This window comes from Plodia interpunctella, chromosome 2 (assembly GCF_027563975.2).
Source record: "Plodia interpunctella isolate USDA-ARS_2022_Savannah chromosome 2, ilPloInte3.2, whole genome shotgun sequence".
NCBI lineage: Eukaryota > Metazoa > Arthropoda > Insecta > Lepidoptera > Pyralidae > Plodia > Plodia interpunctella.
In genome coordinates, this window is record NC_071295.1 from 3,890,309 (window position 1) to 3,907,906 (window position 17,598).

The 17,598-nt window shown below is 35.9% G+C and overlaps 1 protein-coding gene across 2 annotated transcripts in view; it reads left to right on the forward strand.

The window, feature by feature from the left end:
* The window catches only part of LOC128675771 (insulin receptor-like), a 56,031-nt gene that overhangs the window by 1,273 nt on the left and 37,160 nt on the right, over positions 1-17,598 (forward strand). For both annotated transcript variants that reach the window (XM_053755436.1, XM_053755444.1), the window contains exon 2: positions 7,523-7,680. In XM_053755436.1, the coding sequence (XP_053611411.1) occupies positions 7,560-7,680 (121 nt within the window). In that variant the 5' untranslated portion in view covers positions 7,523-7,559. The remainder of the gene's footprint in view (positions 1-7,522; positions 7,681-17,598) is intronic.

Sequence of the window (17,598 nt, forward strand, 5' to 3'; positions counted from 1 at the left end):
GCGCCACCTCATACAAAATTTTTGCCCCAGTCCCAATCAAAATGATTTAGGTAGGTACCACAGAATGGACATTTCTCTTTAGTAAAGTAAAGATGTATCTACTAATTACCGAATGTTTCTTTATTAGCCATATGAGTGACGCCTATTTGTATAGACACGTATTTATAATTATATTATACTGAAAAATACCTATTCGTCGTTATCGGCATTGATAAGCATGCTAGCGCGCGAAACTTGCACCTTGAAGTCTTATCACATCAGCATGTCGAAAAGTCAGTTTTATGGCATTCGTGGCCTTCACTCTTATTTCTCTTGAGCACAAATAATGAAAACATACTTCTCAATAAACACGTATGTACCTACTATAATAATTTATAACTATAAAAATTTAATTCGTCAAATTCTATTACCTACACACTGCTGAGAACTCCTTCGATTTTACATCAACCAGTGTCCTATCCAGTCCCGAGTCTGCAATCGCAAAGGCAAAATAACTTAGGAACTTTTTAAATCTCTACCCTCAATCCCTACTTATATTAGCTTTAATTACATTTTTACAGTTTGAATAAATTTATCACGAACTAGCTTTTGCCCGCGGCATCGCCTGCGTGAATTTCATAGCAAAATCTCAGTAATATTTTTATCGCGTACTCTGTAAGATTGGTATATATGATTCAAATTCGCATTTTTTTTTCTCATCTTTAGTTCAATTTTCTGTTTCCCGCTGCGTGTCTCGTCCCGCAAACTTGTCCAATCCCGCTTCCTGCTATGTAATGTAAAGTAGATATCCCGTACCGTTTCCTATATATTGTGCCATCATGTTTTTTGCAATGCGTCCCGTCCTGTTCCCCACTACGTGTTTCCTTCCCACTCCCGCTTTCTGCAACGCGTGCCGTCCCATTTTCCATGACGTTTTACGTCCCGGTTTTTTATTAACCACAAACGTAAATTAAACATTTTTTGTATTTACTATTACTGTTATTTACTACAAAAAGTAAGTGTGCCAATTTTCAGCTTTTTTCTTGAAAATTGTATTAAGTCCCATACAATCATTATGAGGGTTAATTTTCACTTTGACTTTTACTTTGTTGTAAACAACCAAAATCCAAATTTTCAAGTCACTAACTTCAACGGTGTAGAACTTTCATATTTACAGTTTTTCACTTTCATCCCTTCGGAGTAGAACTTCCAAAAATCCTCTCTTAGTGCTAACCTACACTCACCTACATGGCAAATTTCAGCTTCCCGCCCAGCAGTTTCGGGTGTATGTTGTCTGTCAGTCAGTCACTCAGTAACGGAAGATTTTTATACTGATATATTGATACATACTGCGCCCATTATATCTATATCAGACTTTAATCGATAAAAACAATTTGTTTATATTCGGTTTACACCTTTCTACAATTTTTAAAGATTTACTTTAAAATTTACTCGTATTACAAATTGCTCTAAAATAGGGTTTCATTTCTTTTTTGAGAATACCTAATGATACTAATTCCGCTTGCACGTGCAAAATGTATTGCACGTGTAAGGTTCAGGTAGCTATGTCCTACTGTACGTAATGTTTACGCGCTCTTACTATTACGATACCACATTACTTTTTGTGGAATATTAGGCCACATTACATTCCCTATGTAAATACTACCAACCTTTTTGGCCCTAGAAGAGCCGCGAGCAACAGCTATTTGTAAATATAATAATCGTAATACAAATTAACAATAATTTAACATTGTATTTACACGAACGGACGTAACATTTCAGCTTGTAAAAATGTACCTACCTACTTTTAAAGGTGATTGTACGTGTGCAAAAATACCAACCTGCTGTATTGAATTTTCGTTGCTTATGTACGAATGTGCTCAGAAACAAAACAAACCTATGCGTTCGAGTTCTGCTGCAAGTTGGGGAAGGGGGGTGCAATGTTTTGAATTCCGCGCAAGCATCGCGCCGCCGCACTGGCCTCGCGCCCTCATCGATCGTGCAGCGATGTGCTGCTCTATTATTTATTACCAAATATATGGCGGCCACGGCGTGGTGCGGCACGGGGTCGACGACCTAGTCGCCGCCGTCCACAGAGAGTAGCGTAAACAACTCTCAGAATGCAGCGCGGGAAACAGGTCCCCTCACTACCTGCGAAGCGAAACCGCGTGCCCCAGGGACCCTACTACGTATACCATTGTAAGAATGCCCTTCATTTGCGCGGCATTATCGAGCCGACAGACGCCACGCGAAAACCACGTGGGTTCGATTCGATACTTCGCTTATACACAAGGTGATAAAATAAAAACAATCAACCATTAGTGTCTGATGTGAGCGTTGCATTTGCGCTGTGTCTTGTCTGCTCGGCTATTTTTAAAAGGTTGCGATAGCAGCTCAAAATACACTTTGACGGTCGCACTGGCATTTCTCGTACACACGCATAATACACACGTTATATATGATTCATTTTTGTCTCTGCTGGGCAAAGACCTCTGCATTTTCTTCCATTCGTCCCTATTTACTAATCACGGTCGTCATTTACTACTACGCTGGAATGCCAACAATTCGTGCAATATTGTCTCGTTTTGGTACCAATGGTCCATTTATGCATCGTCGCACAAGGAAATGCAAGTTGACTTTTGCTGAATATGATGTGATATGGAAGTTAGATAAATTATTTAAAAAGTATGAATGATTGCGTGAGGTTGGGCGTTGGTTTGAAACACGTTTCACAATATTTTCCTGTTACGGGTCCGTAGCTCCGTGGGAACTTGCATGGCTCCCACACTAATTACTGGTGTATGCCAATCGTGGCTTGTCTGGACCATCAATGAGACTTGTATTCATCAATGAAACTACTATTGTTGTGTTACAATAAGGTTTTTAAATTGCAGAGAATGATTCGTTGCCGACGACGTATCGTGAGATCATGATTACCCTTGGGCCATGTTTGAAATCTTGTGCTGCATAAAATTACGCTGTCATTTAAGTCCTTTTTTTTTCATCTTATCCCGAAATATACTATTATTTTCAGTAGGTAAGTACGTTTTAAGTATGGTAACCGTTTTTTAAAGCTAGAAAACGGTTACCCATACTTTAAGAGGAACTTTCATCAAAAGTTAACTTTGTTTCCATAATTGGCCTAGTGACCTAAACAAAACGAGCGACCGATACAAACATCACATTTACATTTAACACAAGCTTTTACTGTTGTCAGATAGATAGATCTTTCATCGGGTACATTTATATGTATACGCTATGATATTTTATTAATGGGTATATATTAATCTCAAAAAACAGAATTCATTTATAAAACGTACGAACCCAAAATACCCGAATTCTAAATACCGTAATAAATAAGTATTTGAAATAATAAAATTGTAAATAAGTATTTGAAATTCCATGTAACCACCTACTTATTTAAGAAAATATTGTTTCAATTACCTTATGGTTTAATAGTTGGATTTAATATTACACATAACGTTTTAAGCCCTTTAATGAGTGATATGAACACATTACATAAATATTTAGAGATAAACAAGACATATTCAGTTCCCTAGAAACTTTTCTGTAGAAAAGTACAGGGTGGCCAACTTGGAGGTACCTGTACAATTTTTTTTGCCGCCATTTTGTTTTGGCGGTAAATATGACAGTTGTTGCATGACAATTACTTTGTGTAGATACGGCAAATTTATTATGGAGCGTTTTACGACGGAACAAGGTGTTTTAATTATTAAAACGTTTTACCCAACCCAATCACGTATCGAGTAGGCCTAGGACTAGATGATCGGAAGAGCTTAGGGCATTTGACAGACATTGGATGGCTAAGGCCAAAGAAAGGAACACGTGGATAGAGAGGGGAGGCTTTTGCCCAGCAGTGGGACATGTTATAGCTACTGAAAAAAAGTAATGTATCGCGGAAACTCTAAGGAAACATTAAAAATAATGTTTCGCGGTCGATTAATTTCGAGAAACGGTGACATTGATTGGTCCCCAAGATCACCTGATCATGGAATTAGTAGGTACTCCGATCTATGCGCCTGATGTAACAGCTCCTGACTCTGTGGAGCTATCTAAAGGGACGTGTCTATGCTAACAGGCCAATGAACAGCTAGGCTCGTGTATTACAGCTACTTTCATAGCATAATGTCTTACGGATTATTGTTATGGGGTAATGCAGCTGACATAGGAAAAATTTTTGTTTTACAGAAACGAGCAATTCGTTTTATTTATGGGCTTAAGCCACGGGATTCCTTGCGAGAATTATTCAAATCGATAAATATTATGACTGTTGCATCTCAGTACATCTTCGACGTACTTATTTTTGTTAAATCTAACTTACACCTGTATAAAACATTGAGCGAAGTTAACAGTGTAGTCACCCGTAATAGGCATAAACTTTGTATGAACAGATTCCGACTTAAAAAGGTTAGGCGGTCTTTCGTGGGTCAAAGTGTAAAATTGTTCAATAAACTCCCTGTAGAGGCTATTAACTTGCCAATGCCAAAATTTAAATCATATATTAAAAATGCTTTAATGGCTAATGCTTATTACACGATTAGCGACTATTTAAATGATAAAAAACCTTGGACCTTTCCTAAAACTTCCACCTCTCACACTTGATTTTAATTTTTTTATTATTATTTATATATTTTCTTGACATGTTTATTACATATGTTTTGACATTTACTTGTAAAACATATACGTGATTTGTGATCTTCAAGTGTCTGAAAGTAACATAGGTATCTATTATGTTAGATTATGGAGATCGAGTATGTCATGCACATTCAAATGGTCAAACCGGTAGCGGCGTCGTGGATCGGGTCGGGAGGTTCCCTCTATTGTGGTTGAGCTTCGCGATGGCTGACTCACGCGTCAACTCGTGAACGGGTGCTGCCGGGGGAACTGGTTAGCTCGATCTTTTATTAAAAGTTTTTTTTTGTTTGGTTAATTATACATATATATATAAGTATATATATATATTTTCCTTTCATCAGCACTTGATCACAATCATAATATGTTTCAATATACCTTTTGACCATGTACTTTATTATGTACTTACATGTTATATTACTGATAAAAAATTATACATAAATTTATATTTAAAAAATGGTAAGCCCTTCTGGCATAATAGGGACCAACACTGTTTGAATGAGTTTCTTTCGGCATTTCTTCTCAGAAGTGGTCGTTCCGAAATGCTAGTAGTTTGTAGCTTTGGTAAACATCATTTAATTTAGATTATGACGTGAAAAAGTGCCTGTGAAGGCCTAATTTCTGAATAAATGATTTGATTTTGATTTTGATTTTGAACCTTCAGCAATATATTACTCAGCGCAGATGGCGCTACTGGTACAACTAAGGTACACAAACATTGCCAATGGAGGCAAAAAGCTCCAATTTTTAATATTGTTGCTGATTTGCGACCAAAACTACCTTCTACGAAAACGTGGTGCGAGTTTAAAGGAAAAAAGAAGGATTTAGTGGATAATTGTATTCAATACGGCTTTCAGAACACAAAGTGTTAAATACAAGACGAATTTGCTAAATGATTCAAGTCCATTGTAAAACACAATACGTTTATTATAATTATTGAACACTATTCATATCACATTGCACTATTTGTGGTATTGGGATATGTATATTATTTTCGACCACCACTTCTTCAACATAATAATTTAACCACTTCCACCCAAAAACTATTCAAATCAAAAATATAAACATAATACACCGCCTATGGGTGATTTTCACGAGCGTTTTGAACGCCGCCGTGTCAATTTAATTATCCTATTTTATACTGACATAACACTGTTTTAGGTTATGCTCTGCATTATTTGGTCAACTGAGATCATAAACTGATATAAACTTGATTTTGACTGAAGATCTTACCTGTATGATGTCCACATTTTAATAAGTCTTCACGTGTGAAGTGTTCCGAGCTTTTTTCGATCGTTTACTGGCTCGTAAATTTTACAGCGCGAGGCGTATCCCATAGTTTTCGAAGTTTTTTATCTTATGGAAAACTACTTTTTCTAATATTTCGGCACTCGAATAGGTATGCTACATTGTTGTATATTAGATATATTTTACAGATATATTTTCACAAACGAATGCTTACATAATGAAAGGATTAATAAAGTACTCTAAAATATACGTTTTAATCGACATAGCAAAAGGCGGCAAAGCTTTTGTGTACCTAACATACAGTGCTGTACTCTGGCGGGATAAATGTGCAGCAATACTCCCTATCAGTAGGTACTCACTCCGTACAACTGGAAAGTATACTGTGACTGACTATAAACGCGTCCTGAGAGAGAGCCTCGAAATCTTTGTGCTTCCTTTCGGACGAGAGTGACTATGTTAAAAGAAATTTTCTGGAATAGGCACAAGTCAGTACGAAGGCAATGAAGTGTACTTTTGTGAGTTGGTGTTATAGATAAGTCTTGAAATATAGTCGCGTAATTTCTGTTGTATTTGGTCCTGTTGTAAGTATCAAATTTCATTAGACACACTCGCCGCAACTCGCGAGTGAAAGAATAGTCAGTCGAAAGCCTCAGATAAAAATTTAGTTTTTGTGTTATGTTATTCTAAAATAGTGTTTAGTACCTAGCAATTTGAGTTTATTATTGTTTGTTATTATTATATATATATTTCGTAGTAATCTATCTAGTTGAACGAAGTACTATTATTAAATCCATGACCTACAATAGATTTAGTGGTTTATAGTCTATGTACGGTAATTTATAGACAATAGTTTATGGTTTTTAGATGGATTTATGGGCTTAGATCTCTTTACCTTTCCATATGGATAAAGTAAACAAAAAAATATCTATTTTCTAAAGTTAAGTTAGTACCATGTATTTAGTAAGTACTGTACCTCCTAATTCCATGGTTAGTACTTACCAAATCCATGATTATGTCCTTCAGATTTTATTGTCAAATTGTTCTGATAGGTTATGAAAATGATTTGTCAATAGTGTAGATAAAATATGTAGTGAATAATCTAGCATGTAAAGAATAGGCTACTATGTATCAAATAATATGAATAAGAAAAGTGAGATAAAGTTACTAAAAATAAGTTAGACTATCCCTGAGTATTTTGCTAATTTTGATAATGTATCGCTAAACATGTAAGCCTCTTGATGGTTATTCATTCATGGTCTGGTTGGCCTACATCATCAGATCAGATCCACGAAACAAGCTTACTATTTTGTTCACGGTATCGCTTTCGCGGGCGAGATTTTCGCCATAAAACCAATCTGTGTAGGCCTTCTTTAGTAACATCATCAATCATTATCGTATTAAAACTGCCCTATGTGCCCAAAATTACCCAAAACCTTGCACTGGCTTTATTTATGTAAAGTTGGTTCACTCAAATACGTTAGGATACTACTACTACGTTAGGACGTATATTACTACGTTAGTAGAATTTCGATGCATTTAGCAGATTTTGAGTAAAATATTATACAGAGAACATCCTCACAAACTTTCAGATATAGTATGAGTAGGATTAGGTGATTGAATAAAAGATGTATGATTGTTGCAGCTCGGGTCATGCGGTCCGTAAGGCGCCTGCGTGCACCATGACGCGGCGCGGCGCACGGCGCTCCTGGCCAGCGGTGGCCTGCGTCAGCGCAGCCCTACTGCTGGCCTTCGCTTGCGGACGCCTTGATGCCGCCGAACCGCCACGGATCGCGCCGGACGGTAAGTGTTCTTCTGATGTAGGGTGTATATATATATATATACAAGTTCGAGACTTGTGTTATGGGATTATACTCAATGATGTTATATTTTATGTCAAATCTGCGATATATCCATTATTCGTTTTGTATATTTCGCACGATCCATTATCACAAACTGTTACGAAACCAACCAGAAACTAACGACGTAACTAAATAAACAATTTAAAAACAGTTATTGCATAGTAACAAGTGACAATGACAACAACTCCAAGTAAACAATACTTTCGCGTTTATTATTGTGGATAGTACTGGAGAATGTTTGTCACTCAGTTATATAATGCTAAATCTATGTTTGTCACTGATATCACGTGAAGGTTGGTGTCTACTCGGACTAGTGTATTTAATGATGTGCAAACATGTCGCCCAGTCCAGTTAGGGTGCTATTTACTATCTGATACCTATGAAGTCATCATTCTAGGAATTAGGTACTCCTATACCCTTAAAAATACTTACTTATTTGTTACTTAGACATAGAAAGTGAATGTATAACGATTTCACACATAAAAAGCATGTTTATTTTGATATCTACGCATAGTGAAGTGAGTTTGTTCGAATTGAATATCGCACTATTACGCACCGGCACACTTATTTCACCCAAATCTTAACGCATGTCCAACAAACTTATTTCTACATATGTTTATACTGCCTGCCTGTTGTCCTGGCTGGTTAAGTATATCATCCTAATATATTTTTTGATGAATATTTTAATTTATTCATCTTTAAAATAATACTTTAGTTCTTAACAAAGAATGGGCGAGACGGGCGACCGTCATATCATCTTCGTATTATACATATGATGTGAGTCATGTGAGCACATTGTCTTGATGACAAAATTCGCAGAGCATAAAATTCGTCGTTCTACTCGAGAGACAACATTTTTTGGCTTATTCTCGTTTGGACAACTTCTAGTTTCGTAACCCTCGTTGAATATTTTTTAAAATGTCGTTTATCACCTAAAAATATTGCCAAGACAAATTGTCCCTACCTAATAGTTTGCTTAGCTGACGCAAATCTCGGCCAAGGTAGTCATTCAGAGCCTTATCATTATCTGTGCTTTCAGCTCACCTGCCGTCCTCGGACAATCCTTGTGATTTAGTGATAACCTTTTCTGTTTGTTCTAGGTTCTAGTTACCACTAAGTAATAAGATATTAAAAGTAGTTTTGCGAAAACTACTTAGGTAGGTAATGTCTGATCGAGATCAAACAAGGTATAATAGTGGTGTTTGGTATTCGTAGTCATTCTTGGTGGCACGTAAACAACACGCCAGATACATTAGCAAAAACTTCCGCGGTCATTGATCTTAGCCCGTTGTGTTCGGTGCTGGGGCCACTCATGGGCCGAAATTTTGTTTTTATTTATGTATTTTTTTGCTGTGTTTGTTCCACGTGCACTGTGCTATTGAACCCTGGGCAAGAGTGTAACGTTCTTTTCTTTTTGTGACCCCAGCCGGTCCGCCCTCCTCAAAGTACTTCACATACGACATACTGGTAAAGATGGATTTCTTAAGGTTAAACTTGGCATGGAGAAAACTTTTAAATTAATCAGGGTGACATACAGATTGGCTCAAATTAGGTAATGTTGGCGTTACGTGAAAACTATTTCTGTACAAATAGTCAAATTTCGAAAATATAATCCATATAGCTGTATCGCGCAGTCCACGGACGATTCTCAAAGTCGCGTTTCGTTCGAGTGTGTTAACGAACGGAGGTCGTAGTGCGGGTTTGCGTTTCATTTTTCATTAACGAATTTTCGCAGCGAGATTCAGACAACTAATTTCAATCATACGGCAATTATTGATTGGCTGCAACTCACTGCGAAAAGATTCGATAGAGAAAAGTGAATTGCAAACCCACACTAAACGCCTCAGAATTTTGTTTTGTTTGTTTGTATCTCGGTGCGGCGGACTGGTGTGGTGACTGGTGAGGCCGCGTTTAGGAGGCGCCGCGATCAACTTATCTATCAGAATTCGCTCGACCGTGTGATATGTGTTGTGATATCGAACTTCGCAACTTCGCTTGTTCGTCGCATATTTAATGTCTATGAATTCACAGATAAACTATCACATTTTCGTTTCGTGTTATAGGGTTTAACAACGTGAGTGAGTGTTTCCTATAGATTAGCTATATCTCTGTCACTTCTAATCTTCTCCTATTGTACCTGTGACACTACGAAGCACGAGCTTTGGATAACAAGGATCTGAGAAAAAAATAAACCTTAAAATGTTGAAGATTCAGTTATGAACCGGCCCCTGTCTGAAGTCAATGCTCCTTGGGAATGCTATTTTCGCCTATCAGCTGCCAAGGCTGTGTCCGTTAGTCGCCTCATACGATATCCACAGAAGGTATGGAGTGGTCCTGTTATGAAGCGGGAACCACACGCCACAAGGTCGACACAGACCAATATTTACTGCTTCGATGTTATTGGTTAATGATATCTCCGATTAATTAAATACTATGCCAGTGTTAAAAGATCTAAAAATAAACCTACTTTTGTGGGAGAATTGTGCCATAATTTTATAATGATAACACTACAAGTACACTTTACGTTACATTAGTTAATTATAAGAAAATCGAGCAAAATATGCTAAATAAGTACGATTGGTAGTACATCTATATAAAGCATATTTTATGTTTGCATTATTAATTACCATGAAAGAAAGCAGGTGATAAATTTCAATATAAAGTTATAGAATTTTGGGACTTGTATTATTGACAGATTCGCTTTATATCTGCCTGATAGTTCTTTACTACAACAGATTACTCATTTCTTGCATTGAGAATATTTTATGCTTGCTCTTAGGTGTGTATAAGGAAAATGGAATGCATGAATATTGCAAAAGTATTGAGTAAACATACTTCCTGGATACGATTATTTTTATTGCCGTGACTCAGAATAATTGATGTAAAAATAATATAATAAACTATTTTAACTACGAATGTATTAGCTAAAATAGCTGCGCAAATTTTCTTTCTATGAGGAAGTACTTATAGGAAATGAAAGGGCCAGCCTTGCCTTCTTATTCGTCTTAGTTATTTCTCTAAACGGTGGGCTTCGTCACCACAAGTAATTATATAATTTTAATTAAACGTGCAGTGTGCTCTTAAAATATGGTAAATATAGAATAAAAATGTTGTTGTTATTAAAACAGCACTCCAAATGTTAAAATAGTTTTATATCGGCATAGTATTTTGGGCGACGGCAGTCTTTGTTTAAAAACTCGGAGTTCTTATAACACAAGGCCGCTGAGCTGCTCGTGAACACAAACAACAAACTAAAAAACACGGAACTACATACAGACCAACAGAACATCCTATGCTACGCACTAAATCTAAATAACGATATTTCTTTGATACCTATTTGATAAAACTCAACAGCTGATATTTATAAATGACGTAACCAATATACGTCTTATTTAGTTACAAACAATATGTCTGGACCTTTGACAACAGTCTCTAACACTTCTTCATTGACTAATTTACAAATATTCTTTAGATATAAAAATAACTGTTCTGTGCAAAACTGTTTTGCAGCTATTTGTAAGTGCAACCACAAACACACCTTTAGCAAGTCAGGGGATCAATAAGATCATTAACGAAAGGGAAAAACAACATGTTTATTGTAATTACAGTAATTTAAGGAAAAGGCATTGAAAACCTGTTAGTAACTAATCAGTGCAGTTGCCCTGCACGGAATGTATGGAACTGTAACAAGTATCAAATTTCGAAATATTCCTAAATTCTTAGGTATAACTGATACATAGTTTATTTCTGGCATTTAATTACGTATGATACAACAATGTGTTCGAAGAATTACACGATAACAATCTCAAAATAATGAGATTACAGAAGGATAATACCGAAGTAATGAATTTCTGTCATATAGGCAATGTTTTTTTTATTTTACTTATTGCAATTTTTTGTAAATAGGTATTGTTATTAAAGTGTGAAAATGTTTAAGCTGGTTTTTCTTTAGGATGTAGCAATAATAAAAGTGTGTTTACTACTAGATTTCATTTATAACTTGGGTTTACGTTACGCACTGGTACATTATTCTCATATCACATCTCGTCACAAGCCACGATATGATTCGTTTTTTACGATACATGAATAAAACGTAAAACTGAATCGAATCATGGAAAATTCGTATTTCGAACTTATCGAAGTGAAAACTTCTTTACTAGTTGTAAACCATTTTTTATTTTCAATGAAAATATAGGTGAAATTTAAAGGGCATGTGGAATGAAGTGTTAACTTTGTACACGCTGTTTTTTTGTGGCATCAACATACGGCACCCGAATACCTACTCTATACGATAACGCACACAAACTCACCTAATTAGTGCCTCCGAATAATTCCAACCAGTTTTCTTAATTTAGCGATCGTCGCCGTGTAATAAACACATTCTTCACTTATTAATGATTAAATTAAATGTCCAAATACTCTGGCTGTAAACGGGAAATATGTCTGTGGATATTATGACCGTAACCATGAACTGCTCGTTGTGATTTATGTGATAAAAGAAGTAATGATTTATGCTAAGTTCTTAATTAGGGCGGAAAAACTTGAAATTTTATTTTTGTCATTAGGGATATTATGGATGATTTTTAATTATTTGTGACTTAGAGTACTATAAGTGAAGTGGATACTTCGGTACACAAAAAAACGAAATAAATGGAAAAATTACAATAACTTAACATTAATTACAAAAAATGTTTCTTCATCATTATTATAAAAACTTGTTTTTAAAGGTTCGCGTAGTCGTAATAGAAAATCGTGCATGCAATGCACTTTCACAATCCAGCCGAGCCGACAAAAAGTTATTTATTTGAAAGTAAATTAGCAAACGTGCGGCCCCTGTAATCTACGCCACCGGTTGTTTACCGATGTGCGACCAGCTGTCAGGGTCAACGACCCCACCAGTCACGACCCCTCTACGACCCTCCGTATCAACATTCGCCATGAATTGAAATTGCCTCAAACGACAAACTTAAAATAAATATTTTTAAGTTTGTCACAATACAAACTTAAAAATATTTATTTTTAAGTTTTTCAATTTTCCTTGTAGGTTAGGTAAAATTAAACTAGGTACGTACCTAAACTATAATTTGGAAGTTTTCTTTAATCTTTTCACCTACGGCGTACTTTCTTCTTGTTGTAATAAAAGATCTGCGCAGACAAAGAGCCTGTGGAGTAAATGAATCGAAAAAGCAAGACTCTGCGACGCACTTTATTGATCTTATAACGCACACTCGGACTCTACCACTGCAAAATAATATATTTTTATTTCTGAACTAGACTGGTGTACTGTAATATGAACCTTTGAATAATAATATCTAGCATTTTGAAATCAGAAGTGTGATCTGTTTTTCAGATCACACTTCTGATTTCAAAATGCTAGGCCTATTTAACTTTATTTCATTCAAATCCATAGAATTTCAATTCATTAAGTTGACATGGAGTAGGGTTTTCTTCTCTTGGTCTGACCACGTGCCGTTCATGAAGGCTTGGAAACCGGCGGCGACGCAGCGGGCGGCAGCGGCGTCGCGACCTACCGACGCCGCTGTTTCACAATAAGGGCGTTCGATTCTCTTCCATGGGGAATTTTAGCAGCAGTTCAGTGGGCTGTATAGCATAAGGTGCAAGAGCGGCGATAATAAGACGAGATTCTACTAACTGCGGCAGGTGCTTCTCCAACAAAGCGAAATTGATAACTACTCGAGGTCGGAGTCGAAAGACAAAAACCTATCAATTCCAGGATGTTTAACTGAGGATTTTATTCCAATCTAGGCTTTTCACATATAGTATTTTCTTGAAATTATTTTTGGAACTTTATTTCCAAGGGTGGTTGATAACTCATATGGAATTACAGGAAATCATAAATATCTACCTACGAGCTATAAATAAGGTACGTTGAGTAATGAGCGAACGATTGCTAGTTAACTTTTTTTAAAATTTATTATCTTATAAAAGATCTTACAAATATTATGTAATTAACTTAGCATAGTGAAACCACTAAGGTTTGAAATTATACCAAGAATTAAGTTTACATCAGTCAATAAACTAATTGTACACTAATAATACAAGAGACGAAAAGAAATAATAAAAATAATTGTACAAATACATGGCTTTATTATCGTTAAGTATGACTAAACACATTTTAAAGGAAACTAAGGAAATACTCTTTAAGTTTATATTTTATATTTTTTGTCGTCAATTTATCTCGTAGTTCTATAGGTAGTTTATTTATACACTACAACTACTTATAACTGCAATTGGAATTAATGATAATGTACTTATTATTATCTTATATTGTATTGTATACTTATATAATTATCTGGGAACACAATAGATGTATTTTTTTACGCGTTTCATGCACCTAGATGACAATGAAAACTACTCGTAGTGTCCCACCTTTCCCATGATAAAGTACTTATTTAATGCAATATCTTTGTTTATGTATTTTCTATGAAAAGTGCTTTATTGCAACGTTTTTCCTTTTATCTATCATGTCTTCAAAGTTTAGTCCACGCTAGAAAATGCCTTAATTCTGAGAGTAGCTTGCTAATAATCGCCTGACGAGCTATGGAGAGGGCTATGTTTGGTTTTTCTCTGCGAGATCGAATCAGAAATGCGGTAATCCAGAGGAAAACTAATATGACCAACTTAACTACCGCGCCGAACCGATGGCCGTTAACGCAGAAAGACTCTGGAATAGCCACAAGCGCTGCGCTGGAGCTGAACATTCACCCACTAGGTGGTCTGACGATATCGTCAAAGTCGCAGGAGGACGCTGGACGCGACCAACTTTTAATCTGTCTTTTTGGAAGTCTGGGTCTCTGGGAAAAGCCTATATCTTGGAGTGTAGTTTTTATGGCTGAAATAATGATTAATGTATTAGTAATTATTTATAATCCTCCTTACCATTATTGGAATCCTTAATGCACTATGACGTGTGACGTTTGATGACTTGATTTTCTAGTGCAAAATCGTAAGTAACGTCAACCCACTCCATTGTTTTCATAATATCGTGGTCACCGGATTCTATTATTATGATATGAATGGATGCGTAATCATGCGTAATAATGCTCCATTGAGAATATAAGACAAACATCCGGGATTTAAATATTGCACATTATACGTTTGTACGAACATTTCATCGTCTGTATGTACATTAAGTAATCATTTTCTTTCACTGAGCCTTTATTTCCTTTTGAGTGTAATCGTTTTCCTTTAGGTATTTCTGATGTTATTCACTGGGGTCGTAAGTCAGATTAGATAAATAATACGAAAAATATTGGTAACATGCCCGACCTACCGCACGTCGACTATCTGCATCAAGTCTCTAGTGAATACGATGGCTTATCTTCGATGTGAACGGCTACGTAAACAAACTCACTACTATGTGCATAACTGCACATATGTATGGCTCATTGTGTTATGACCTCCAGTTACTCGTCTTATACCTATCCACCATGTATGTGCATAAAGACTTAGTTATTGTGCCTGTAACATTATGAACATCTTATTTTTTTTATTGTTCATCCTATCTGCAGCTTCTTTACTATTCACTGATAAATTGAAATATTTTCTTCCAATAGTTACCAGTTTAAACAGAGTTCGTAATGTTTAGACTAAAGAAAAAATATAACATAAACTTAATAGAATAAAACTTTTCGACTAATCAACACCGCAGTAATGCATATTTTGCTGTCAAATTCGAACACATTATATTTTACCGTGGACAAACCGTTGCTTTTTTTGTTAGAAATGTTAAGCTTAATTGATTGAACATCCACCATAAACATTGATTACTGTTGGTTAATTATTGGAATTTCCTATTGGTATTTATTTACCGAAATTGTAACGAGGAAAGTTGCGAGCAAATGTTTCGCCCTATATATATCAAATCGTTGGGTTACATAAACCAAAATCCTTTCTTAGCCTTCAGGATTGAGTTTGCGTTACGAAATTGAGTTTGTGTTTAATTATGATTTTATAAATTGGAATATTATTAAAGGATTTTTCTGGAAATATACAAGGATTTGTGGTGAATGTGCAAGGGAAATAAGTATCAGTATAAATAATATCAGAGGAGACCAGACTGCATCGAGTGCATCGCGACGCAATACACTGATCCGCACTATGCACATCGCTACACATGTAGAGCATGACCTACCGCACCTACTGTCGGACGCAGACATCGACCGTTTACAAATGACAACATGGGGTTTGATATGAGATTTAACCGGAAAATATCAGCTTTCAATGGATCATTTAATGGACGTCTCGGTCTTGCATCCCGGCGCATTTATGTATAACCTCGTCCGGCACATAGTATATTGACATGAGAACAATTTTTTGCTTATCATTTGCGTGTATAATAATAAATCAAGTAAAATATCTAACTCCATGCTTCAATTTTTTATGCTCTAGTCATCTGGGCCCACGCCGCGGCGCCAGCGCAGTTCGATAGCGTTACGGTACTGGTCGTAAACTTACGATAAACGTGTTTTTGCCAAATAATCTTATCAATAAATTGTTGGTGAAAATATTTAAACAAACTTTGAAAACATGTTAAAAATACCACTGCGGTGTATAGTAATATTAAGTTAAACACTATACGTCTTCCTTGGTCTACTCTACTCTCTACTCATAGAATACCGTCCTCCCCAGATTTGTAACTTACGTTCCCGTAACTTCTCTTTTTAATATGTAGTCATTAATAATTCATTATTACAAGAAGGAAGTAGGAATAATTGTTTTAATTAATATGCTATGAAATGAGCCTGCAAAAAATCAGTAGCGTGACGAGACAATCTTTTTTACGCCGTCCGTTCGCGGTTTATATGCAGGCGCCACTGCCGCAACACTGTGTCTGAAAAGATTTCTATCTGGACAAATTTCCATATTTTATTAGATTGTATTGTTGATTGAATTGTGATGTTCAAATTTGTTTCTAGTTTAAGGGGTATTATTTCCATTATGCACTGCGCTGGCACATTGCTGGTTTCTGATAATATAATAGAAAAGAATGAATGCAGTAACCAGTACCTGCACAGTGTGCTAAAGCTTCGCCTTGGATGTTATTATATATATATATATATATATATATATATATATATATATATATATATATAGTCATTGTACTATGAACGGACTGAAGTTCGAAGAGAACCATTGGAATTTGAATAAAAATGCAATTTTAATATCACATGTGTGTTAACAAACATCCCTACAACCTCGCAAACGTTGCGGTTTAAATATATAGAATGTCTTGGTCTGGATCCAGAATTAGCATTATATGCCGAACTAACTAGTAAAGTGATCTAACTAACTTGTTTTGTTTATGCGGTGTGGTGTTTGTCTTTTCATAACATTAAACCTGTTACTTCGCTCTAGTGTAGTCTAAGTTAGGAAAACACTTGTATAACAGGCGCATACGTGTGTATTGATGTGTATGTTCACCAATGAAAACACAAAATTCATCAATCTCGAAATTCCCACGAGAGCGAAGCCCAGGGGCGCAGTTAGTGATTAATATATATGCACATGCGTTATTGTATGGAATTGTCTGCAGCGGCCTGTTGCGTCCGTGAATATATTTTCACTGTATCTAAAATATTCTAATGTTACAGAGTGTTTGTGCACGATCGCTACAATAACAAGAAAGAAATAAAAGTAGCCTGATTCATGCCAAATTCCAAATAACTAACCACACTACAACTGTCTCATCGCCAGTGGACAACAAGATGTGGGATCATTATTTATTATTCCTCCGAATCTCGTTGTTATTCCAATGTCGCCTTAAATGCAATTTCAAGGTTTCGCCGAGTTCTATTTCGTGAAAGATTAGCGAAATTTCAAAATAACTTGTTTGCCC